The 27,101-nt window shown below is 40.4% G+C and overlaps 1 protein-coding gene across 2 annotated transcripts in view; it reads right to left on the bottom strand.

The window, feature by feature from the left end:
• NOX4 (NADPH oxidase 4) overlaps window positions 1-27,101 on the bottom strand; it is a 104,734-nt gene that overhangs the window by 3,812 nt on the left and 73,821 nt on the right. Inside the window, exons 14-17 of one of the 2 annotated variants that reach the window (XM_075140462.1) lie at window positions 7,925-8,044; window positions 4,360-4,468; window positions 3,703-3,771; window positions 1,531-1,631 (exon numbers count right to left, since the gene is read on the bottom strand). In XM_075140462.1, the coding sequence (XP_074996563.1) occupies window positions 1,531-1,631; window positions 3,703-3,771; window positions 4,360-4,468; window positions 7,925-8,044 (399 nt within the window). The remainder of the gene's footprint in view (window positions 1-1,530; window positions 1,632-3,702; window positions 3,772-4,359; window positions 4,469-7,924; window positions 8,045-27,101) is intronic. The other variant, XM_075140470.1, reaches the window with a different exon arrangement.

Raw genomic sequence — 27,101 nt, 5'->3', positions numbered from 1 at the left:
AGGGTGAGAAAGCCTACATCTTAGCAACTACAGGATAATCAAAAAAGTCAGAACATTATTTAGGTACTAAAAGACACCTTGCTTGGAAATGGTGGTACAATTTAAAGACCTGATGTGGAAATGCAGAGGAAATTGTACTTGAAGTCTAATTAGGAGTAATGTGATGGAAAGAAAAAGCAAGTATAACTACCACTAATAGCTTCATCTATATTATGTGCACTTACAGCCTTGCAAGGAAGTGGCAGAAACCTCATCATTTTCATCTTTTAAAACTGCATTCACACAGTTAAACAAAAAAGGCATTAGAATGGAGCATAAAAGGTCAACACTCCTCTATGCAGAGGTCTCTGAGCCAGTGAGTCAACTCGCTTCTCTGACCCCTCTATTTCCCTTTCTTTCCCATGGTTCTTTACTATCAAACCCTTCTCTAAGTGACACTTGTGTGTGAGAATCCTGCTAGGGATGTGCCTCCGTAGCAGCCTTTGGGGCATCCTGGCAAGGGACCCTGTCCACAACATCCTCTAGGACCTGAATCCAAGACACACATCGTCAGCAGCTTACGCTGCCAACTGTGATACATATTGGCGCTCAATACTTCTCAAGAGCCAGGGCTCAGTGTCCCCTAGTCGTATGCAGCCTCAGAAGAGGACAGTCAATAAGCCATGGGCAGATGTTCACTTTGCAAGCGCAAGAGAGCACAAGATGTTCTTGAGGAAAAGTTCTGCAGGTGAACGGGATCACGAGAACACCTCTCAACCTGGTGCACCCAGATTACTATCAACAGCTGAGGGTGGTTTGCTCCCACCCCACTGACTAGACCAGAAGTGAGTTAGGGAAGACTCACACAATCCTTCTACCAGATCAGCTTTTGAGGCAGAAAACTGCTAGTGGGGTGTAAAATACTCAACCAACAAAGCTGGATCTGGACAAAGACATTCCATAGTCTAATTGAATGTCTTCTCTGGTTTACAAGTGTCTTGTTTCAGACCATAATATGTTTGCCTAGCACAGTATAAAGGCATTGGCAGGTCTTACAAAGAATAAAAAAGTGCCAGGAATCTCCAAAGACAATATATCCTCTGAATATAAACAATACAGGACAGTCAATTTCTTCCTTGTGCATTCTGTTTGTAAACCAGCACTATAAATCATGAAAATTATAGAAGAAGTCAACAATTTTAAAAAATGCAACTTTATATATAAAACCAGCATATGTTGCAAGCAAGATATTGCCACGGACAAAAACTGCAATCTCTGTGCAGTGAGATGGAAATCTATTACTTTTATTTTCTGGGCCACTGAACATCCTAGCTGCATGAAAAGATGAACTGTTCTGAGTGTAAAAAAAAAAAAAGTTTCCGTTTGTACAGGCTGTCTCTCACAGCCAAATATTAGCCAATTTCAACATCAGTAGCTTAAACATTACACTCTAAGATAAAACCCAGAAATATTTTCATACCAACATAGCTGGAAACAGATAGTATTCCCACCCTTCAAATTGCGGCATCCTTCAAGCGGACTGGTACTTACCGCCTGTTACACTTTGCTATTTCATCAAAAAGGAGCTTCCACCGGGGTCGTCCAATCAAAAGCCTTGAGTTTAAAGCTTGATATTTTTCACCAATTATTTTCTGCAAGAAACAAAAAATTCCACTCTGCCTGATTTGCAAATTGCCTCATATCACCCAGGGCTCCCATTTCTGACATTGGCTGACTTACCATATCGCTGAGGTGTAAAACCTGAGCACAAGTATCAGACAGTTGTGATTAAAGCTGCAGCCATTTCATGCTCCAATACCTCTGCTCACTGCCTTTTCAATGGCTCTCCCTGGTGTTTGTTATACATTGTTCCTCATGCAGATGCTCATTAATCTCCCCATTACTTTTAAACCAATTTATTTAAGCCATAAAAAAATAACCACGCTCCTATTATTCATTCCCTCATTGGGTTTTAATGCTAAGCTGGAAGAAACACTGCTGATGGAAAAATTGTATTTCCGTCTGAAGTCTTTTTTAACTTTGTACAAGTAACTACTAAGATGACTAGGTCTGAAAAAGTAACAAGGGGAATCTTACATTTCTCCCTGAGAGTAGTTTGCCAGCTGTTCTGAGCTGCCGTAGCAGCAGAAAGCAGCCAAAACTGCTCCCCGGATGGATCCCAACCCATTCCAGCAGTGCTAACCCACCAGCATTTTGATACGGTCAAATGCCCTTCCATCGCAGGGCATTCCCTTCCTTTGGTTTTCTGTCCTAATGCGATAGAAAGGCAGAGAGAAGTCACATCTTATCTAGGCTACCAGATTGACTCCACTGCTGAATGACCTGAAACATGGCTCGTACCAGTGCAAACACAGAGCCTTGGGTAACTCGGCCTCTGTTGGGCTTTTATATTCAAGAGGCATTTGCTGAAGGATGGGCTTGGCTCCCTGTTGTCACATAGGCATGCTACTTCTGAGCAAAGGGAGCATGAAGCGAAACTGCCCTAATTCTGGTAGCAGTCAGAACTTCGGACGAAGGTCAGTGAACACAGAAGCTGTACGGCAACAGAGAGTTGAGTTTAACTCCCCCTTGAGACATCACGAGCAGCATTATACTTCATGCCACTTTTGTTCAACAGCCACAAAAGAAAAGTGACTTTAAAGAAAGACTTAAAGCAAAACTGACTCAAATAAATTCAGTAGCTGCTTGATACACATTATTAGAAAACTTGCTTTGAATTGCCTATTATTACAATCTTGCTGTGTCATTGCAACGCAGCCCTGCTTCGGGTTTTAATTTTAACCTGACAATCGCATACCATGTTCATCAATTAGGTATTTTCAAGCACCCCATTCCAGTTGACATATGTCATGCAGGCATTAAATCTGCGGAGTACTGTTCGTAACTACTGTAGCTATCACATTATTTAGACTATTGGATAGTGTTCCTGCCAGAGCTGTGAATGTTATGCTGTCTCCACCTGATACCAGGCAGATGAAAATCCTGTGGGCATGGTTTCTCACTGCATTTCATGTTTTGTAGTAATTGTTAGGCTTGGTTCTGGGCCCGCTGCAGTCAATGGAAAGCTTCCGGATGCAGCAGGGTAAAGAATCAGGCCTAGGCTCATGTGCTAAATAATGTAAAATGAAGATCATAAGCATAAATAGCTATGGGAGATGCCAAGATCTGAGGAATTAGCCCAGCTTTGGCATTGGTAATACATGACAATCGACAGTTCAGTGTAATTTCCAGTCTTATACATCAAGAGATTTGTAATTTTTGTCTATATTTGAGACAAAGAAATCCAAACCTTTTAAAAATAGCTGGTTTCTCTCAAAATATTTATTTGAAAAGAAGATTTGAGCTTGCAAGCTCTTAGAACTATTCTGTTTTGATTCTTAGCCCAGAAATGATGCAGATTTCCCATAAAACACAGCCAACTGTCTGGTCCGTGGCCTGGCCTGGAAGGACCTCTTTCCTAGAAAAGGAAGATATGGATTTCTGCCCACATCTAATCAAGTTAAGGCTACTAGACTAGATTCCCTTAATGTTGTGGGGATGGACTTGCTCTCTTGCCCTAGTAATGAATCAGTCACTTGAGTTTATGGCCTCATTTCCTGTTTTTACCATCCGCAGTAATTCCCTTTCGTCTTTGACTGACAGTTTGCATTGTCTACTACCCCAAGGTCTAGTTCGGTTTACAAACACCATTTAGCCACATACCTGTATTCCATCTGTTTGACTGAGGTACAGCTGGATGTTTATATAGTCTGGTCGATTCTCCTGCCAAAGCTGGGAGGATGATAAAAACAGCTAGTGAAAAAATATCCCTTCTCTTAATGTAAGCGTAAAGTCACTTGTGCCTACTGTCCTGAGAGACTTGGGTTTCAGCATCAGCGAAGCAAGCTTTTGAATGAAGAAGATATGCTTGCATAGCACCCCTTCACGCACTCCAGAATGTTGCACATCATGCTGTGTACAAAATATTATTTTAGGAAGCTACACTGCTCTTAAAATCTACCTGAAATTGTAAATCCCCCTCCCTTCTCAATCTGTCTACTAGCCAAATGGCTAACAGCCACTCAGACTCCCCAGCCTGCACGTTCTTCTTCCATCTCATAAATTTTACAGATAAGTGTCCAGACTACTGGTACATGGCAACACTGTGCAATGAAATACTGGTGACAGATACTCAAACTAGTTTGTGCAGCTCCAAGAATAAATGGAGTCTGGGTCAGGTAGCCCAAGCAGAAGTACTGCTGGACCTTGCTTGTTTTGAGCAAGGCTGCCTTTCTCTATAGCATCCGGTTGTGTGGTGTGGACATACCCCGCATATATTAATTATACAATGTCAGTATCCCTCCAAGCAACACCCATTACCTTGTTATGCAGCATACAGAGCAGATCTGCAAACCAGCGAAAAGATTCAATGTCCCTGCACACCCAAATGAAGTAGAGTCTTCTGAGCTTGTAGCATTTCCAGCCGTCACTTGAAAAGAAAATATTTGGGTAATTAAAAATTATCATTTATAAAGGAAACATTAATTGAGATGCTTTATATTCATTAGTGGAAACGTGAATTTCCATTAGAAGCTAACTGCTGAGTTGTTCTTCATCCTATGATACATCAGACACCGAAATGACCAATGCAGGCTATTATGATGATCCTGAGAATATTAAATCTCTAGCACAGAGCTAACACCCTTCACAGATACTGTTTCTGCATTAGGACATTGTCAGCTATACAGATGATTTGGGCAGCAAATATGGATTCATGCATCATCATCAAACTTTTATTTCAAAGCAAAGCAGACATTCTAAGTTCAAATGTATTATGTCAATTCTTTATTAGGTTTATAAAGCGACCCGTAAGAGGAAAATATTGACAAATGCAATAATGTCAGGACTTAATTTTGCCTTTATATGTGAAAGGCTCTGCTTGATTATAATTAATACTCTAGCAAAATCACGAAGACCAAATAAAATCAGAGCTCCATTGTGTTAGGAAACTGTGTGATATATTACAGTCCTCCGAAAATGCTGGTGGGGAAAGTGCAGTCATGGGCAGATTCTGGCGTTGCATTTAGAAAAACAGGACTCGTGTGTCAGATTTCCAATGCAAATAAAACACAAATATAGCACAAAGGAAGGACTGGAATGAACTGGGAAAGAAAACAAAAGTGAAAAAAATCCTGATCATTAATGAGTTCAAACAGAGCACAAATACCCAGGAAGTATCTTCTTAGTTAGCCAATGCTGTTTTCTGTTGTTCTGATCACTGAAATAGCCAGTGCACAGATTGTTTCCTCCTTTTCCTCCTAAAATAATTTTCAGATAGAGAAGGCCATAGCCTGTCAACTAGTCCCAGGAGCCAACCCCAGTCAAAAAGTTTCACGATATATCTCACTATATCCATTGTGCATTATTTCAAACTCTAGGGTTGCTGGCATATCCATCAAGGGTATTCTATTAATAGATCCACTAAATGATGACTCCAATCACTGCCTTACCTCCCCATACCCTTAGCCTCCACTGTAAGCCCGAGGGGCAAGGATGGAGACATTCTCAGCAGCATGTAGGGACTGAAAACTCACCTTTCCTGTAAACTCCCCACGGAGAGAAAAAAAGTACTTTAAGACTGGAGAGTACAGTGGTTTTCAAGTCCTGATTTCAGCTTTTTAATATGTAAACTGTTGACCTGCAGAGCAGGATTTCCTCCATCTTTTTCTGACTGCCTATACTAAGACAAGCCCTTAGGAAGGGTCACAATCTGGTCAGACGTGACAAGATAACTATAAGCAGTAGCAAGGAGAGTAAGTGCCTTTCACCGTAAAAAAAGGATAAAAGAAGAGAAAAATGCAAGGCATTTTGTGTTGAACTGCTGCAGCTCAAAAACACCACTCTCGGTGATGAAACGTTGCAGCTGGACAAAGAGGCCGGACTGCAAGACTTCACGAAACAATTCAAGCATAGATTTAAAATAGCACCTCAGACACATATGCTTGGGTCTACCTCCAGCAGGATATATTATGCAATAAAGGTGCAATCCCCCGTTACAACCAAATCCACATGTATATAACACTTCTTGTGTGTTTCTATGTTACCACTGCCCATAATAACAGCCATTATTTACAGACCCTTCTGCATGAAAGCCACTATCTTTCCTTAATGTAAATTATATTTCCTTAAAAATAGGGCATAGGGTTCAACAGTTAAGTAGAGGGAAGGGCGCGAGCAGCAATCAAATTGTGTACATCCAACTGGAACACTACTGAGCAGGAAACAAATGACTACGTCAACGGGCTTCTGATCTCCCCCAGACCCGCATGTCCTTGACACAACAGGACTGGCCCCGCTGCTCTGCAGCGCTGGCATCGTAGGGCAGTTTGCGTGTTCACACCTGCCAAATTCTGCTTCTAAGCCGGAGCAAAGACAACAGGCAGATCATCCACTAAACCAGTGCTTTCTTTAAATACTGAGAAGGAAAACAAGCTTAGGCTGTTACTTTTTCCCAGAATTACAGAATGATTCCCCTGTATAATGTTACAGTGCACAAGGGGAAGATCAGCTACAAAGGCAGGTTATGGGATTGGCTGCTTGGAAGCCCATTTATGGCTCTATCCAGATAAATGAACATTGCAAAACCTTTTGGACACTAACCTTCTATGGAAATGCCTGTGCAAGTTCCTACAGCCTGTGATAACACACTGGTAGAGTCTAACATCTCATTATCTGCTGTTGGTCCATCATTGTCATCTGTGACATTTTTGCTAAGCACTGTCAAGGATAATCCATCATGAGGAAAATGGTCATCTTATCCACCCGCCTGGGCACCAGGCTTTCAGCAAAAATGTGCCCTCTTTTTGAGAGGATGATCAAGGAAAAGAAAATGAGGGAGCCCAAGATGGTCTTTGAGGGCTGTAGCGCTATGAGACAGGTGGGTCTGATAATTTTCAGAAGCGCTCAGCACTGTCAGGTCCAGCCCAGATCAAGGACAGAAAATGTGCACAGCATCTAAATTCCAGGCTTTAACTTCACTTTGGAGTTAGAGCTGGCCATTGGCATGTTCATCTTAGAACAAATGCTTCAATCGTGCATTGTAAAACCCTCCAAAGCCAGCTAGCCTTTCAACACTTCAAGGAAGGTTTGCTGGTTTGGTTGGCTGTTTATACAGCGCCTATGAAACAGGAGTGCTTTACCTGTGACTGGAGCTCTTAGCCAATAATCTAGCAAAAAAGAAAAAAAAATCAATAGCAATCATAAAAGCAAGCCTGTTTCACACAGTGTAAGATTTGGTGGGAACCATGTTGCCAGTGTGACAGAGAAACAAGAGGTGAAAGGTTTGGTCTAAACATAATGTCAAAGACTTTAAATTTAAAAAAAAAAAAAGAAAAAAAGAGAAACAAGAAAAAACAAGTAAAGAAAAAGGCATATCTAAAATTTAAATTTTTCAAATGGAGTCAAACATCTGAATGCTATCTGAATCCAAGTTGATCCCCTTCCCTTAAAACCTTAAACTTACACATTTACAGAAGTCAAACAGACCAGGAGAGCTGGCCCTGCATTTCCAGCAGAAAGACTGTCACAACTTCCTGATTCTCAAAAACTCAGTGTCACAGTCCATAGCCTCATCTAAGCTGGGACTAGGGGAACAAGTCTAGCTGACGGGCTGTGACTACAGGCTAGGCTGGTGGCAGGATATAAGGTCAGTGACACTGTCCCAGCTCAGGTGCATTACTGGCACAACTCTGCCACAACTCTTTGGGTTACAAAGCTTACATGAGATGATTTATGCTCTTCAGGGGACATCCCAGTCCCCTACCTCTCTCCAAGGAATCATTCACTTATGCTAATGGAAGTTTTTAAATACTCTGAAAGTCTTTTTGACATGCACTACTATGGTAAATTGGGGGGAAATTACTTTAAAAGGCTTAAGCTCACTTACAGCAGTGTGTTGAGTACTGATGCAAATGGTGTAACTCCAATACCTCCAGCCACACAGAGGCTGACCTCGTAGTTCAGGGATTCCTCAAAGGGACTTCCAAAAGGTCCATCCACATACAGTCTGTAGAAAAAGCAAAAAGAACACTTTTAGAGAAACCTGCTAAAATCAGAGAAGAGAGGAAAAGAAAAGCGGGCTGCAATTAACATCCTACAAAGAATTTGTTTCAATTTTTTATTAGTCTTGGGATGCAGAATATGAAAACCTTTTCCTGGAAAGCTTTATGTGGAGGAAAACCAATGTACAAGTGGTATGAAAAACTGTTATGTGAAATCTCTTCGCACATTCCATGATTAGACAAGCCATTTTTTAATCAACAGATGGAGGTGACTAAAATATGGCTGCCCTTTGTGTCTGGTATTAGAGGGCAGAGAAAGTGCTGCACTGGAAACAATAACAGCTTGGTGGGTCTTAAGCAGGAAGAGAGTTTGGCTAGCCCTGCCTAGGAGGTTCACCTCTTAAACATCAGAAATAGCTGAGATGGACAAAAAAAATCTATTTTTCATAGGCTTTTCAAGGGCCTCCAGGGAATAAAGAAGAGGTGACACATATCCATCCTGCAGTGAGCAAGAAGAACAAATTAAAAACTGTCTACTCCTTCACTTCACATCCATGTGATCTATGTGATCACATCTATGTGATCTAGAATGTGATCTATCCCAATCATGCAGGATATCTGAAGAGGGAGAAAACCCACTGAGTTTACTTGTTCGACTCATGCCTCTCATTCTTACAAAGTTTTGTCTACCTGTTTTTAAAGATCATTTAGGAGACTGAGTCCCATTTCCAACCCATTTTTAATATTTCAGATATTGATGGAAAGTCAGTTGACTATAATTTAAAAATGGGCTTTCAGGCATCTTCAAAAGTTTGACCTCCAAATCTTCCCTACACTGCTGAAAGTCTGACCAAGGTCATTCACAGATAGCTCAAAATTTATTGGCTATAATACCTCTAATAAGATTCACATACCCTCTATTTTACTTATGGAGTACCAACTGCATATCTTACTTCAGTAATAGATTCATCTTTAGAAACTATTATGAAGAGAACTTAAACAGTACATTTAGTCAAGGTTCGTTCTGTGTATGAGTGGCTCACTGGATCACCACATTTTAGGTAACCGGTGAATACAGGAAAGTGTGGTGGGACCAGCACTGCATTCAGCAGCTCGGTGACTAGGTATGTGCTCACAGCTACGCTGACTGACATCAACCTTTGGCCTGCGTCCACACAAAAGTTCCAACATATATATTTTTATACACACAGACATACTGGTACTATTATGCGACTAAACTAGGCATATTACTTGTCTAATAAAAGGGCATAAGCTTCTCCTTTATACCATCAGCCAGAGAATTAAAGGCAGAGGAGACGTCTCTTTTCCCAGACGAAGTCTTCCAACCCTCATCTGATTCTTTCCTTTTGAGGGCTGGATCTCAGCCATAACTTAAGATCTCAGCCTGATCTCATTTCTTTTAGTTTTGTGGTCTGACCCTTGGCATCTTACCAGTCAAGACAACATCTTGTCTGGGTGTCTTTGGCCAATATGGTCCTTTCTAGGAAATTTCTTCCAGACCTCTGCTATTGCTGATATCTTGATGCCTCATATGTTAGGCTCCTTCTTCTACAGTGTTTTATCTAAACACAGGTAAGTACCTACTTTCTGATGGATCTGGAGGCAAACAGGCTGATCCTTAACTATGCCCTGTCTTATAAATTCTTTTCTTGGCTCTTGGTGTCCTACCTGGAGAGAAAGGGAGAAGACACTGGGCCAGCAACAGCCATCATCAGAAAGCATTGGAAGTGCTAGCAGTAGACATTTTTAAATAACCAAAATTCCATTGATATTCATAACTAATCAATCTGCAACCTAAATATGCTTATTCTTATTTCTGTCTTCATATTCTGAAGTCACTACAGTATTCTACAAATGTTCTCTTGGAGAATCTCAAAGTTTTTCAATGTCAGGTATGTTAGTACCAGCATGATGAGAATACTAGAAAAACAAATTCACTCCTTACTTAGGACAGATAAATTCTTTTGCACAATGGGGCCGAGAAAAACTTAACTGGACATGTGCGTACAATATAAACAGAACTTTAAGTATCTTCTCATTAAATGCTTCCTGTTACATAACATTTTGTATACCATTTGCTTAACAAGAATTTATTTTCCACTAATGAAATGATACCTCTGCTGGTGCAGAGTGCAGCAGCAGCTGCTTTAAGAGATCTTCTAAATGTTGCACTATCATTTGACTGAAGACATAAAGGAGCATCTCCTATTTAAATAAGCAACAGGGGAAATGTAGAGAAGCAGATCATTACTCTGAAATGAATCTGGTCCAGGGGGCATTTTGAGAGAAGTCCACAAATGATAAGGGTCTCAGATGTATATCTCAACAGAGATCTAATTTCGGGATATCAGTGCAGGGCAAAAAGAAAAAAAAAATACTGGATAATGAAGACCAGCAACTGAAGTCCACTGTCATTCCTGGCATACCTTTTACACATATGTTACCCTAATCAGATCCTGCCTAGCTGGTGAAATCTGGAGAATCGCTCCTAAAGGTATGAAGGGCATAAAGCACAGGCCTGAGGGAAATTCCTTGCATTTTGCACAAGCAGCAGTAACTTTCATTTGGATATACAGACTTAAAGCCAACTTTTTTGGGGAAGAACACAAGCAAACAAAACAAAAGCAAACTAGCAAAGGAGATTTTTCCAGAAATTACCACAGTGAATGTGACAATAGTCATATACCGTAGGGATGCCACTTAGCAGAACTGCACTTAAGCCTATTTGAGGATTATCTGAAGTATGTATGTATGTATGAAGGGACTAAGCAATTCCTGGGAAGTCTGAGTGCCGCTGAATACGACTGACATGATCAGGAGCTGAAACATGCAAAACTAGATCTGGTCACCGCAAACCAGTCAAGCATGGTGCATAATTCCCTGCCAGACATTCAAGAAACAACCTTCAATTAAATATGTATTTTGGTCAGATTGCTCCAGTTTGTGGCCCATTAGCCCCATCTGGCCTGCAAAATATTTCTATCTGCCCACTGCATCTTCCTTTGAGGGAGTAAGGAGCAGTTGTTTGGACAACAAATGCAGTCAGAGGAGCCAAGAGCCTCCTGCTGTGCCTGCATGTGGGCCAGCACAGAACAGCCAGAAGTCACCGCTTCCAAGTGTGAGAAAGAGAAATGGGGAAAAAGATGGAGAAATATTGCTACTGCGTTAACCCACTCCACAAGACTGCCTGAAAAGACTGATTCCGAGGATAACGTGATCTCCTTGAAAGATTTTGTTGGATGTCATAAACATGCACTATTCAATCCCATTTTACTGTGGGGATAATTTATAACTAAAAGAAACGTGACTCTGATGCCCTGATGCAGGTGGTCAGTTAGGAATCGATCCTTCTTTTATTCAAGTCAGTGGAAGGAAAAAAACCCTCCTGATGTCGTGTCAACCAGCGCAGTGATGAACAGAGCAGCGATTCAGTCATGGGCTTCTGCAGCGATTATGCAACTTTCACTTCCTGTCAACACGTTCCTCCTTTCATTTGGTAGTACTGAAAAGTTTGGCATAAAAGCAGTTCATTATTGCAAATGAAATCTCACGGCGTTCAATAAAAAGACAGACAAGCCAAGGGGGGTAAGATGACTTTTGGTTTCTGGAGTTGTGCCCCAGATATATCACACTAGCATGCTATGCTGTCCTATCCTCCCAGCTTTAATTTAATTAACATGAAGGAAGGGAATGGAATTTTACTAAAAGTTTAGAAATTCCCCCTTCAGGCAAACTTATTCAAATAATGAGTTGTTCTTTTCACATGTATTCATTTCCAGTCTTAGGAGTGCTCTCAGTTACTCTGGCACAATTTCTTAGCTCACAAACAGAAAAAAAGCTCCTCAAAGCAGAATATATCACAAAAAATAGCAGAGCACATTATTAAAAAGCATCTTACAGATAGGTGGTGAACATATTTTCTATTTAAAGCATACTTACATTCTACAGTACAGCAGTACGGAAATATCCCAACAAACCCCAAGACAGCTTGTTCCAGCGCGGGGCAATGCAACTGCACTAACGTGGGGCTGTCCCTAAACCAAAGGACACTGTCTCAGGGACACAGGCAGCTGTACTGCTTTTGAGATCCATGTCTTCCATAAGGAACTGCATAGTGATGTGTGGAGACACCTGCCCACATCTGTCGGACTTGGACCTCAGTGCCATGCTTTACTGCAGGGTGTAGGTGCTCTTAGAAAAGTTTAATGCTTATCTTGTACTTCACTACCCAACTGTAAACGCTGATATTATATCGTAGCTTTTTTTCCTAGGCTCTTTGGGAGCTACTGTGAGACATTATCAGGGATATTAGCGGAATAACAGATGGATAGGCGAGTTAATTCAAGAGCCTGTAGGAAATTTTAATTAAAGAAGTAAAGCTGAACAAAAGGTTTGGATATGAAGTACTGCATAGAGCACAGAAAGTGAAGTCCTAGTCTGACTGAAGTTTGTGGCAAAACTCTTACCAATGTCAACAGAGTAAGGATTTCACCCAGCCATGAGATTTTATATCCTTGGAGCAGTATTCAGTTTGTTAGGTGTAGGTATCTTTGTGTGAGCATACTAAGTCCCCAACTACAGTCAAAAAAGATGCAGTCAATTCAGTTAATGGAGCTTAGAGAGAGATTCAAGATGTGATGAATTGCTCTCTATGTCTACAGACTGTACTGACTCAATTAACGGGACCTTAGAGATCCCTGGTCCCTCTGGAACAGCTGAAGGCCAAGCAGAACTGAAATGGCATTAGACACCTAGCCTGAGGCATCCGAATCCAGACCTAGATCTCCATTGAGAAAACTGGGGCTCAGATACCTAGCTCACACACAGACACCTACATTTAGACGTCTTCAGCTGGAGCTGAACCCCTCCCCTGATATCCTATGAAAAGCCCATGTCATTGACTTCAATAGGGTTTGGATAAAGTTCTCCAAAATCAAAATAAAATCAAGTAAACAACCCTCCTCCCATACTCATTCTTCCTTTTAACTTGTCCTCCTAAAACCACAGCTCAGTACTGTCATGATGGATACAGCCTGAGAACTCCAAGGAATCGACTGTCTGATGGCTGCAACGGTCTCCTTACGCTCTTCTGCTGCAGTAAGTCTTATGCACCAGAGAGATGCCATCACCTCCCTCTGACAACCCACAATACCAGCCTCCACCCCCACGTGATAAATATTCAAACAAGTGCCTTCATGTTCCTCCCACACTGCCCTTCATGCCTGGGAGGAAATCTCTGTAAACATCTGCAGAGCTATTTCATTATCTTCTTTCAAATTCCTTCTTAAGACTCCTTTTTCCTCTAATGTCTAAAAAAACCCAATAAACCAGAAGTTGTCAGTAGTTAGGCTGCTGATGTGCTCGCCGTAGCTCAGTCATATTCTGGCCCAGTACCGTCTGACTGTTCCCCTGAATTTTGCTGTCTGATTGTATCCATCTGTTGTCTCCTGTTCGTCTAGTTTACGTTGGTTTGCTCAGGACAGTCTCTCTGCTGTGTGATTGTGTGTGTCAGGATGGCTTTCTGGACTGGTTCTTCAGGGCACTAGGATAATACAGATAAATGAAAAATTTGGAAACTATCCAAATCTGATACTTATATCAGAGGCAATCTTTCATATGGTAGGCTCGCAGAAAGCAAAACTGACTACAGAAGTGTTCCAGACCACTTTGGAGTCCAAGGCTCAATTCACAGTTTTCAGTAAAAACCTAGCTACACAAATTACAAGATTTTCTATTTCAAAGAAGCTGCATTTACTACTACTGAAGATTTTCCAATATTTTCTGCAGCAAAAATCAAGACAGCCGCTTCACCTTTTGAAGTCAACATATGACACTTCATGTCATTATTTAAACTTCAATTAATAAGTGTACACTCTTACACTATTTTTCCAGAGGGCTTGTGATTATTGACAGCATTTCAGTACCAACAGCCTTCTACAGACGAAGAACCACCACTGAACAAAGCACATCATCCTTGGTTTGTGTGGATTTCTGAAACTACAATGGCTTTCAAGTTTTAAAAGTGTAACAAAATATGACATCTGGCATGTGAGATCAGAGATTCCCACGTGCTCTCCCGACATTGTGAAGGATGATGTTTTCATTAAAGAAAACAGCAGCCCCTTAGACAAGTAAGCTTGCAAAACCCAGTGGGTCCAATTAACTTTATATACTATTTTGCGCACGATTGCAAAGTGTTATGATTCTAATTAAGATTTCATTAGGCATCCTCTCCTTTTTTTAACAGCTTGAGTTTAATTTCTGATTGATTATTCCTGTTTTTTCCTTTCAACTTCAAATGTATTCTTACAATATGTACTAGAGCTTGTAGAAGTTTCCTTCTCTCTTCTACAGAATTTCCTTCCTTTATCAGTTGGTGAAACATCCAGTTATAACGACGTAGATGGCTCAAAACCCTATAGAATCAATTAGCATCAGATTTTCTTCTCATAGAAACATGTTAAATTAACATTATTTTTAAAATTCTAGGAAGACCGTTGGTTTTGGTACATCTCAGTTCCATTTATTTCTCCCTGGCTGGGCAAAACAAAACGAAATCACCCATTCTTCAGCTTATTATACTCTCCAGGGCCCAGAGATGACTGAAGAAGAATTTCCATTTCTATAACATCCTTAGCAAGAGAAAATACGTTGAAGGCATGATGCCAATGGCAAGAAAGTGGAAAAGCAGAACAGACACCTGCATTTTCATGGATAAGGCTCCTTCTGTAAACCCTGAACTGAGATCCATGGTTTTCTATGAGACACAGTGCAGGTTCAAGGAGAAGAAGATCCCACTGGAGTAGGCTGGAACACCACAGCAGCAAAAGTTGTACAACTACCTACGGGGAGCTGGACTTGTAACAGAGGAGTGAGGAGGATGGTGGAGGAGGAGAAAAGAACCTCATAACCATGTATGAAAATTTCAAAAAAGCAGGAGATAGAACTTCCCCTAAAGGCAACAGAAAACAGACTTGCACAACTGATGGACACCCTTATAAGCATGGTCTTCCTTATTCAGAACTCCTACAGCAATCTGAAGGTAATCTCTCAGACCAAGTTAATTTTCCTCAGAATTGAATAAAACTATCTAAATAGTGCCTAAAGTATTTATGGAGAGCCCATATTTCTTATTACTCATTGCTGACTATGATAGGAGAGAAGCAACAGTTTAGACCACTCACTTCATTAGAAAGGTCTGTAAAACCACTATAAGAACTACAATCAAGTATAATTATGTATTCAGACAACTTTGCTCTCTGAAAGTACATGTACTTTCTGTACCAAATTCTTGGGTCAATATTCGTAATTAATGTTGTATTAAATCTTCTCCATGGCAGCCTTTTTACTGTCATTTTTATAAAATGTTTCCAAAATGTATTCCTTTGATTGAAGATCACACATGATTTAATTTTATTATAACAAGAAAACCAATTTTCCACTTATTTCCTTACCAATTACAGTATCTATTTTGTCAAGTGCCTTGTCTCTCTGTAAACTTGTCTCCTTACCAATTTTGCCTCAGCTAATAAAGTAAAAGAAAAAGAGTATTTGTAATGACTGCACCACCTATTGTAACTCGCCTTTTGAAAATTTATTTTGTTACATCATTAAGAGGTCAGATGCTGCAGATCAGCAACTACAAGTGGGTTGAGCGTGTTGGTCGTGTTTCTCCACAACTCATTCACTGGCACAGTAGTTATCTATCCATCTCACTGCTCTTTGGACTAGACTAAGTAAAGATGAAGCATTCAAAATGAAGAGAATAAGAAGTTTTTCCTTCAAACAAAGAAGGACAAATTGCACAACAAATTCTGCAGTTGGAATGAAGTAGTCAATCCTGCAATAAAATGGGATCCTCAATTATAGTAAACCTAAGCACAGATATGCTACCTAAAATGTAATAAACCCCCAAGAAAAAATTGCCATGTCTCATTGCTGACTCTTTTCTGTCTTAAGGTGTATGTTTGGGTAAGCAAAGTGACTTAGTCCAGTCACAAGCCCATCTTTTCTCTGGAAAACTTTCTTTGTAAGGAAATGTCTCTCACAGCTACACTTCCTTTAAGGAAAGATGCTCTCCATGAGCTTCACATCCTATACAGGCCAGTGAATGTGCCTATAGGAGTAGGTTCCCTTCAGGGCAGCATCGTGAAGCAAATAATTACCGGTTTGGGGGTTTGTGAAATATCTTTGCTTGAACTTAGTTGCCAGGAAGCCTAGAAAGAAATTCCCTAAAAATTGGTCAGACAGTTGAGGAATGACATTTGCAAGATAATGAGAAGGCAACTTCAAATGGCTTCCAGATGTTCAGTGATGGTCAGACAAGCTCATTTCCTTAGGCAGACAGCCTCTTATCTGGAAAGGGGTATAGAAAACCGGCAAGGACAAAATGGAAAGAAAGAACACCTGCCGAATGCTAGAGTGAACCGTACATAGTTGCAGTAAAATGGCAGATTAAGGATGAGATCATCCAACTTGGAGAAGGAATTTCTCAAGTCAGCATAAGCCTATAGATGAGTCTGCATATAGATTCACAGGCAGAAGCTTGACAAGCTACCAGAGAATATACTGCATTACATCATAGATGAGCTCAATCTAGTCCTGGCCATCTTGACCTCTTCATTGTTTTTTTCTGAATATGCTCCAACTTCTGATTTCAAGTTCTGTTTTTTTAGAGTGAACAGCCCATTATTGCCTATACTGTTCCAATTTCAGTCCTGCCAAGGCTATATATACTGGCATCATTATTCGTAGGTGGTACTGTCATCATTACTACCTTTCTACACATACAAAGATGCCTCTGTACAGCCCTCTGGGCTCTTGGGTTATTCAAAATAAAGAATTTTTCATCCCTTGAATTTTTAAATTCCTTCAAGCTCTTACTTTTCTATGTGCTGTGAGAGTATCCATGATAACAGAGAAAATCTTATTTTTAGCATTTCCATGAGTTTTAAAAAGTTGAGAGAGAACAGGTGACCCTGAGCAAGACAGATGAGCAAGTGACTTGGTGAGAGACAGAGAGAGAAGGAACTAGTGTTTAAGTACTTCAAATATATAATTCTTCCCATAACCCTTCCCACCCTTACTTTTCATAAAAATCCTGAGGGTTACAACCCACTGGGTGCAAAACACTGCTGTAGGGCAAGGTGACTGCAAGGCACTGAACAGAGGCTGGACACCACAGCAGAATACATCTGGCACAGAGTCCGGGTCTAAGCCAAAGGGGCTCTTCCTGTAGGTCCAATACCAGTTCCTATTGACAGGCCCCCTGAACTTGCTCTGTGTATACACCGAGAAACCACGCTGTGAATGACTGCTCTTCTCATTCTAGAGAGACACAGCAAATCTGTGTCGTGAGACTTCTTGCATAAAATCCTGCAGCTCCACACTGGTCAAGCGGATCCCCACCATGTTCGTTGTCATTGTGAAATGCAGATCACAGGACTGTGCCTCAGGTCTGACCTTAAATGCCAGTTTTGATCGGTCAGGGAGGAAGAGAAGTCCGACCTTCTAATCCCACCTCCCTCATGCTGATCCACTGTCATTTCCAGAATGTCATTTACATCCTCAGCTATGCTCTTCCTTTTGGTGAAACCAGGTAGCGACACTTTCCCTCCACAAGATCGGGAATGCTTAATTTAATAGGTTTAATACTCTGATACACGCAGACAAAAGGCTGTTATAAAGTGCTAAGTATGATCTGAGCATTTCCTCCACCCCATGCCACTGTTTCTTCTTTGATGATGGTAATTCCTCTCTTGGTGAACTGTCTGACATTTCTGCCTATTCCAACTCATCTTCCCTTTCTGCCACCCACCTCCTGAAATTTGCCAGATCATTCAGAAATTTCAATCCATCTGCTCTGAAATATATTATCCTCCCTGACCCACTGTCACTGGAGGATTTAATTAACTTGGTGTTTACATCTCCCTCCTTGTCATTTCTTGATATATTGAAAAGAACAAGTTCCAAGATGAATTACTGCATATTTGATACCTCACCCCTTTTAAAACTGTCTGCTTAAGAACTATTTGTTACTTGCCACCTGTCAGCACTGACTTTTTCATTTTTTCTTTTTTTTTTTTTACTACACTGTGCTGTATTCTTATTTAGACAATGCTTTGCTAAATTCTCTAAGGAAAAAAGTATCTGATTCCAGGACAAATCAAATGGCAAAAATGCCACTGAATTCCATGATACCAGATTTAGTTCTACAGGACTGAAAGGTATATTGTCAAGCAGATATCCACTATACAAGTGGATATATATACACCAAATCTACTTTTTACTATTTATCCTGCTGTGGTACCTATATTTGCAAATAAATACACCAGGACATGAGCAGTACACAATGGATGAAATCCCAATTCTCTAGGTTTTGTGTACCCACAAAACGTCATTTTTCGAAGAGCTCACTCTGTATCTATCAGATGTGATCTGTGGTTTAGGTGTTCCACATACCATTTACTTTCTTTCTGTTTAAGGGTTCCCTTAGCATTTGTAATTTAAACAAACTGTAAAGTAAATATTGGACTGACAGGTGAATACCTTCTGGTTGTTCCTTTCTGAGATTCTGAAGCTGCATTTACTTTTTTCCTAATGGCTGCATTCATCAACCATTTGCTAAACCACCATCATGTTTCTAATGTTATCACTGCTACATCTATTGTGAAAGCGCCCAAAGGTATTTTCAATCAAAAGGTACTTTCCCCCTTGGAGTAGGAACTTTACAAGGAGCACAAAGAGGATGGATAAATGCAGCAGCTCAGGTGCTGTGCTGGGATCCAACCCGCTCTCCGCCATACCTTCCTTCGGAGAACTTGGGCAAGTCCGTTTGACACCGTGTGACACCATCTAGTTATATTTCTCAAACAGAGAAGAGCATTGCAACAATGACTTCATTAAAAGGCTATGAAGCCCATAGATGCATCTATAATGGTGGTCATAAACCCCATCAATATATGGATCACAGTCCTTAATGAGCAAATAAAAGGAAAGGAAGGACAACATCACACAAAGGAATGTTTCTAAAGATTCAGTGTTTTATGGTTTCATCTGTCTAACTGATGGCTTTTATCTGCAGACCTGACTGATACACAGTTTAAAAAAGGGTAAGCGATAGCTTCATATCTCATTGGAGAAGTCTTGCCAAGACAAACAAGTGAAAGAAAGGGTAAAGACGACTGTGGATAAAGGCACCAGCCCTGTTATTTCCTTGTTTATTCTATTTCATCCATTGGGTTAACCTTACGTGACAGTGTTCAAATACTTGAGTGCACAGGGTTTTTCTACCACCAGTGACCCAATGATAATAAAACCATACATGATTTAGAAGCACTTTTGACACATTTTTTTTTCTGTGAACAAGTTTTATGGTGCAATGTCCCTTGAACTTTCATCCTTCAAGTGCAGAGAAAAACAGACCCCCAGACTCAGCAAAATCAAGACACCCTTTTTTTTTTTTTTAATAGATGCTAGATAGTCATGAGTCTTCTCCTTCCATCATAAGAAGGATGGAACAGGGGAATGAGCCAAATTTAATTGGCTCTTAATTGCCAAAACATTTCCACACGGTGCAGATGCTATTCACTGATGCCAGAATCTGAGTGCAGGGCCAAATAACTAACAACAAAGTTAATTCAGTGAGGAGGGTTCTTCTGACCATGTATAGCTGGCATAGCCAATGCAGAGATAAATCGATTTCTTAAGCTCCAGTGATGCTCTTTAGAGTTGCTTGCAGCCAACCTGCTCTATTTTGCTATCCCATGACTTGAGAGAGCCAGCCCAAATTTTGATAACCACTGTTGGTACCAATCCCTTAAAGTGCATTTCTTAATTGTAGTGCAAATCTGCACCTAGAAAAAGAAAAGTTACTACATCAACCATTACAACGCTAGGTACTGCCATCCAATAATGTGCAGGCAAAATGCATATAGACACACACAAAAAATGCATTCAAACAGCAAAGTACTGCTGCAGATGGGGCAGGGAAAGCTAGAGAAATTCCCCATCTCAGAAGTGCTGCTTGTGCTGACTCTGAAAGAGGGAAGCAGGGGCTGAGCTCCAGGGGAAAGCCCTTCTGCTGCACTTAGAGCTTGGAATTAGATGCTCAAGTGTGTGCTAATGGCACTATGGGTGGAAAGAAGCCTTGGAGACACCCAGGAGACACTTGGAGACACACAGCCTGTTTTCTCCTGGGGACACAGCGATCCGCATATAAATTAGCAAGACATTCCTTAAACTCTCTTCCCCAACACAAGACAAAAGGAACTCAAGTTGTCCGCCAATACCAGCATCGCTTGCCTGTCACGGAAGAGCAGTGCCCAGAGGCTCTCACTACAACAGGAGCCCTATGCAGCTGAACAGGCTCATTTTATTTTGTTCTGCTGATCCCATAAGGTAAACCTGTTCTTCTGAATTAAGATAACTTTCTCCATGTAATGTGTGGACTGTGCACAAACCAGAAAGCTACATCTGTCTTTTCCTCCTCCCTGCTCTCCTTCCCTCCCTCCTTCCATCCTCCCCATCAGGCCACAAAATATTCAGCATCACTGCTCCCTTTCAAGCCGTTCAGAAACCAAAGTTATATTAGAGTTTTTTCTTTTTCTTAGTTCACCAGCAAGTTTGACATACGTGAGCTGAAGCAAAATTTCATGCCGTCTCCTTGAAACAAAACAGGGTCGACGGAGAGGCTGGCATGTAATGATTGTCCTTCACAGAAAGTTTGCTCTCTCTGGAGGGAAAGCAGCATAGCATTTCACTTGGACAGAACTGAAATATGTAATCAATGGCTTTTACACTCTTCAGATCAGCTGTGATCATTCAGGAGAGCAGCCCCTGCCCTTCCCACTCAGAAATGCTGGCACAGCAACTGAATTGCTTAGTGTATCGCCCTAACTGATGGATTTTGGTACTTTCTAGTCTTTCTGGCAGCTTATACTAAAAAATTATGGAAAGCCTGACTTCAGTTCACAACTCTGCCAGATTTTATCTTATACCAGCTTGAACGAAGTGCCGGTTTCCTAGATTTTAGCCAAGTGAGTGGGATCTCTCCAACACACTTCAAACTCTTATTGATGGAGCGATTAGCTGAAGTGCTAGAACTGCTTCTTTTGAAAACTGCAGTGGCAGGAGATACTCTTGATATATTCTTAAGATCACAGAGTTTCATCTTCACAGTGCACACAAGCCCAGTACATCAGGTTTACGACAACTTCACAAGAAAACACTACATCTACATGATTTGTCTCATCCAAGTTGAAAATACATCTGGGGATGAAGCACAAGAAAATAAATGGCCCAGTTCTGCCACCGTATCTTTGGCCTTGCTCTGGTATTAGTACCATGTGATGGAGAAAATCACTGACCACTTCCATTGCTCTATTTTCCTCATAACATAAAAAGTATGGCACAATCCCCCCCCCTTACAAATAGCTTTCAAAGTCTTTTGAGATTTTTGAGGGGATGCAAATACCTTTATTTTGGAGAAACCACTGGAAATAAACGCCTGCATTTCAAATATTGTTTAGGAAGCTCCAGCTATCCATGCGAAAAAGGACAATTTAATCTATTTTAAGACCTTCAGAATCGGTTTAGCAGAGGGAAATCAATATAATAAAGAAATTCAATCTTTTATGGTGATTTGTCTAAAAGAGGAATTAATAATACCTTAAACATTCCAATATTAGAAGTCACCAACAGTAATGTATCTAAAAAACTATTTTATGCTGTAAAGGCATGGTATACAGTGAAGGAAAATACAAAGCTATAATATCCTTAGGTAACATCACGATGCACCATGCAGAGGAAAGCATGACCCCAGACCTCAGAAGTGCTCAGGCATTTGGCTTTCGTTAAACACTTTTGAGTACTTTTTGAAACCAGAGAGGATACAGAGAACACTTACAGACAACTGTATAGGTTGTAGTATAGGTTACTGTTTCCATACTGGTCAAGTGGATTTGGGGTAGGAGGATTGACCCTGCTCCCATGTGGATTTTTGGAGTATGCAGCAATTTTGCCTTATACAAGCTCCCAGAGGAATGAGGGAAGTTCCTTGTGGAGTTTGGTTCTAAATGAGTTTCAACTGTACACAAACTTAATTTAAACCTCATATTACAAAGATACCTTGACAGCAATGGATAATTGAGTCATAAAGCAAAGTGTTACGTGAAAGCTATTAGGCTCTAAAGCAAATGATTTTAATATCTTTTCTTTCTGGTCGGTGCTTCTGTCATTGCTTTGGGGGGAGAAAAAATGTCACTACATTCATGATACCAAGGAAAAGCATTGCTAGTCCCCTCACTCGGCACATGTAATGCCTCACTTCAGGTGCAGATGCTTAGACTGGTAATTTTCTGACAAATCCATAACCCACAAAATTCTTCTATTAAAAAACAACCACCAGGAACTCTGAATATGACCCAATTTATCTTTGCCATCCAACAACCCAGTATATATTTTCTATTCAAACAGCTTTTTTGTTAGGGCTTATCTACTTTAGTCTGCAATTCTGCTCATGAACAGCCTCAGCTAGCTGATTAGGCAACACTCAGAAAGACTTTGGCAGCTAGTATCATGGGCCATTGCTGTTCTGCAGCTGCTAACAATGTTTTCCAGCTGCTAGCTGTCTGGCTGTTCAAAAGCACTTGTGATTCTTACAAACCACTTGACGTGGTCGTAGAAGAACTTCTCTTGGGACTAGGCTTGGGCCACTGGGTACAATCTCCCAGCAGCCAACTCTCGTCCCCATGTTTGACGATAATTAACAGCTGCAATAACATACTATAGGGTGAGATGGATTTTCTACCACTGCCAATTTTTAAGACCCGATAGTTACTTCTGAGCTATGTTCTAGACTAGATGCTGAGACATCTTCCTCCATGAAATGTGGTTGACGTACATGTTTACTTGGGGATGCTTAATTCAGGGTGGTCCAGTTGGCATCCCACAGCCCAGATCTCCTATCCATTTCTCAGAAGAGACAGGGGACGGCTGTTAGATCAACATGGGCCTTTTGCTGTCCCTGAATATCACCAAGAGCTTAAAGCCCAACTTGTTGCATGGAAAAGAAATGTGAAGTGTCTCCCTCACATATATGAAGGAGCCCGGCACTCAGAATTGATCCACTACACCAGTGCCACCCACCAAGATGTTGCTACAACTGAAATCTAGGCTCATGTCCTCATGAGAACAAGCCATCCTTGACCATTTTACACAAAACTAGAACATCATGACTGTCTTCTTTGGCTTGAAGTTCGTGCTCCCCTCTGCTCTTACACACAGCATACACTTGCTCTGCTACCCCAGGGGCAGCAGCAGCGTATGCTGTTTTCTGAGGTATGAAGAGGGACTTGTGGTACAGCTCAGACATTTATCTAACAGTTTTCCTGCTTCTTCAAACCTCGTTTGGGGAAGGGCCAGAACAGCAATGAGTGTTGCTAGATTTCTGCCCTCCTTAGAGACCAGGAAATACAGTTTTTGTTTATGTCTTACATGAAATATAAAGACAGACATGGTAGGCAGCTCCTTTTTCTCTCCCAGTTTCTTTCACATGTTTAGGGGCATAATATTTTCCATTTTCCCCTTTATTACAGCTGGAATCTTTATTTTCTCCCTTTTTCATCAAGACTCACTAACAAAACACCAGCAAAAGATACTGCCTCCTTTAACAGGTTCTATGAAAGAAAACAGCCTCCGGGGTCCCACACTGAAAGCATGGGGCCAAAAATTAAATTGCTAATGTGCAGGTATGCGTATAGGAGTGAATGAATGATGCTGTTCCTTTCCACCCATAGAGTCAAGGAGGTAGTCACTACTGTCAATAACCACAACTCTTTAGCACTTGCTTTTCTTTTTCAAGAGCCTGGTGCTTGGATTTCTGTAACTATGGTAATTGTGAAACTATTTTTTAAACTAATATAAGCCATTATTTTTAAAACTATGTTAAAATTGCATATAAGGCCAGAAGGGATCATTGTAACTCTCTCTTGCATAATGAATCAAAGAACTTTACTAATAATTTCTGCATCAAACTACTATAACTTCTGTTTGAGCTGCTTAAAAAAACATCCTTCAAGACATGTGGTGGCAGATATTTCCCCACAGTCTCACACTGCTGCTCAGCAGTAGGCAGGTATATATCAGTTAAATCAACAGGCTTTATCGAGAACCGTGCTCATGCTACCAAATAGCAGAATGAAAACCAGCTGCAATGTTTTGTCTTATACCATTCACTTTGAACAAAGCAATGATTTTATCTCCCAAATATTCTGAAAGGTTTAGACATCTTCTATTTTCAGTCAGCCCTTTCCCCTTCTCGACTGGGAGTATTGCACTGTTTTGCATAAAACAGTTCAGGACTGTTAATGAGCCACAACTATGCTATGATAAACAGAGCTAAGTTAAACTTGCATTCTAGATTGCTTGGTACTTAAAAAAGAATATATATGCACACGGAGCTTCCATTTGGCATGTACGTTGCTGCACAAATCTCTCAGAGGATACAGGTTTTTCTCTCTACATCTGAAAGATTTGTACTTGTTTCTTCAAAGTTGCTTAGAGCCCTGTCGAAGTTAGCAGCAAAACTCCCCTTGAGTTTAAGGGGACTGGTTCACTCTGTGTTGTCGGTACTTGAATTCGAGGCTTTTGGAAAAAGAACAAAAGTGTCTTTATTTTGCACTAGAAGTTACTGGGGCATTGTACTGATACTCTAAACAAATATAGCCTCTGTCTCGAGGAATTTATGACCCACGTTTGAGTTTAATGTGCAGTCCTAAATATTTCAAGATATTGACTTGGCCTTGTTTGATATTATGTGGATGTGTCCACACAAGTCTTTGCAGGATCTGAGCCCAAACATGTAGTGCACAGTATGAATTGCTGTCCTCTTTCTTCCCGTTTTCATTATGGTTTCAAAAAAGTCTAGATCCAATACTTGCATTTTTAGTTACATGATTACTCCTATAACATGAGTGTTGTTTTCTTACAAACAGCTACCAGCCTTTACCCCATTGCCACTGTTGTTCTTACCATTTGGTAAAAAATCTCAAATGACAGGAAAATGCCCTTTTCTTATAGTGTAGGTTTTATTGTCATAGAGCCCAACCCTGCACGGGTCTGCAAACTCCTGATACCACTGCAAGTCATATTAAATAAAAAAAAAAAAGGATGAAAAACAAGATACAAAATCCCAAACCACTAAAAAACCCACATAAGCGTTCTTCTCTATAAACAGCTTGAGTTTCTTTTAAATGCCATTATAGATTCCTTAAGCAGGTATCTCTTTTTTTATCAAGTAATCAAAATTCTCTGAGACTCAGGTTTTCTGAGGGCTCAGCGCTGCTGGCGAGACAGTTAGCTTCTAGCCTGCATTTTGAAATAAATCTTGGAGCACTTCAAAAATAGTAATTTTCATGCTTAATGTACAATGCTACACAAAGCATTTAAAGTGTTTGTGTGGGCACTTCTGAAAGGCTCCTTCACTTGGCACTTTCCCATCTGATTTCAGCAATATGGGCACGCCACGTGTTTTGTGCATTGGAAAACAGGATAGACGTTATTTTAGATGAGCGAGCCAATTGCACACAACTGAAAGGACTGCGGAAGACCTGATTTCTATTTCTGGCCTCGTCCCCAGGAGAGTTGTTCCTGGGTGACACTGGTAACTCACATCAGAGTCCCATGCCTCAGTTTCTCCTCGGTAACAAGAGAACATCTTTTGTAAAGCACTTCACAGAAAGCCTTTTATAGAAAATCACTCCGGGAAAGTTCTCCACCTCTTTTTAAAATTAAAAATCTCTTTGTCTTACAATGAAGACTGAGTGACGAACTCATAGGTCGTGATTTTTCCTCCTGTTGAACACCAAGGAAGATGCTGCTTTTGTTTCTAACGCGAACTGAATTGGGTTTCTAGGCCACGATCCTGCTAGCTGCTCTTGTGTGTGCTTAAATCTGGGATTCCGGGGGAATCTCAGGAGATGCACTGTCTGAGCATTGTCACTTCCAGAAGCCATAACTCACTACTTTCTCCAGTTAGATACAAATTATTTTTCTCTAAAAGGAAAAACATTCTCAAAACAGTTACAAATAAGATACAAGTCTTATTCCTGGGGTATTATTTATGAAATATTATCAGTTTCTTGGCTTGGTTCTCAAGTTGTAGTAAATTGGCACGGATCCATTACAGATCCATTATCATTAAAATGAGTAGCAATTGGGAACCAGATGGCACAATGGTTTAGGGCACTAACTTTCTGCCGCCTATTTGTCTAGACTACTCCACAATGAGAATTGAATAACACAATTTGGCTTTGTTTGAGCTGAAATTTTCAGCAGCTTTTTAAAGATGACCTTCAAAAATATATATTTGAAGATACATATATATATAAAAATCAGGATCCTGAATTTTCTGGTTTTTTGTGACATGAAAATGACCAATATTTTTGTGCATACACAAGAAGTCTACCTTAATTTACTAAGAATATATGCCAAAGAGAGGTTTGTAAGTTTATGACAGATGGAAAGTAAATGTATTTGGAATACTCTGTTATTTCGTTACACCCACTAGGTTCTAAGTTCACTTTTTTCTCCAAAGTTCAACAGTTTGTCACTTCATTTAAATAATAAGATGGTGCTCAATTTACATTGTCTCCCTATTTGACTACAAAGAAGTGCTGTTATTTCTTTTTGTGCACATTATGGAAAGAGTTAGCAAAATACTCTATTAGTTCCTACGCATGTTTCAAAAAAACCCCAAAAACCCCCAACTTTGGAAAGGTTTTTAAAAGAGAAAACAAATTATTAGAGACCTTTTAAGTAAGTCTTACCCTGCAAGAAAGTTTTTTTTATTTAATTTGTTCAAGAGAAGGATAAGTTTTAAATTTACCTCCAACCTCTTGTATGGAGGTATCATTTCAGATGGTACAGGATTTCTTATTCAGCAGAAAATGGTACAGTGAGATGGCATAGAGTGGAAATTGAATTTAAAGATACTAATGTTATACATACATGAAGTAATTAACAATTGAAACAAGTTGATCT

The sequence above is a fragment of the Calonectris borealis genome, chromosome 1 (assembly GCF_964195595.1).
Source record: "Calonectris borealis chromosome 1, bCalBor7.hap1.2, whole genome shotgun sequence".
In the NCBI taxonomy this organism is placed as follows: Eukaryota; Metazoa; Chordata; class Aves; order Procellariiformes; family Procellariidae; genus Calonectris; species Calonectris borealis.
Note: the sequence above shows the minus strand (reverse complement) of the source record. Positions and strands in the feature narration are given on the sequence as shown.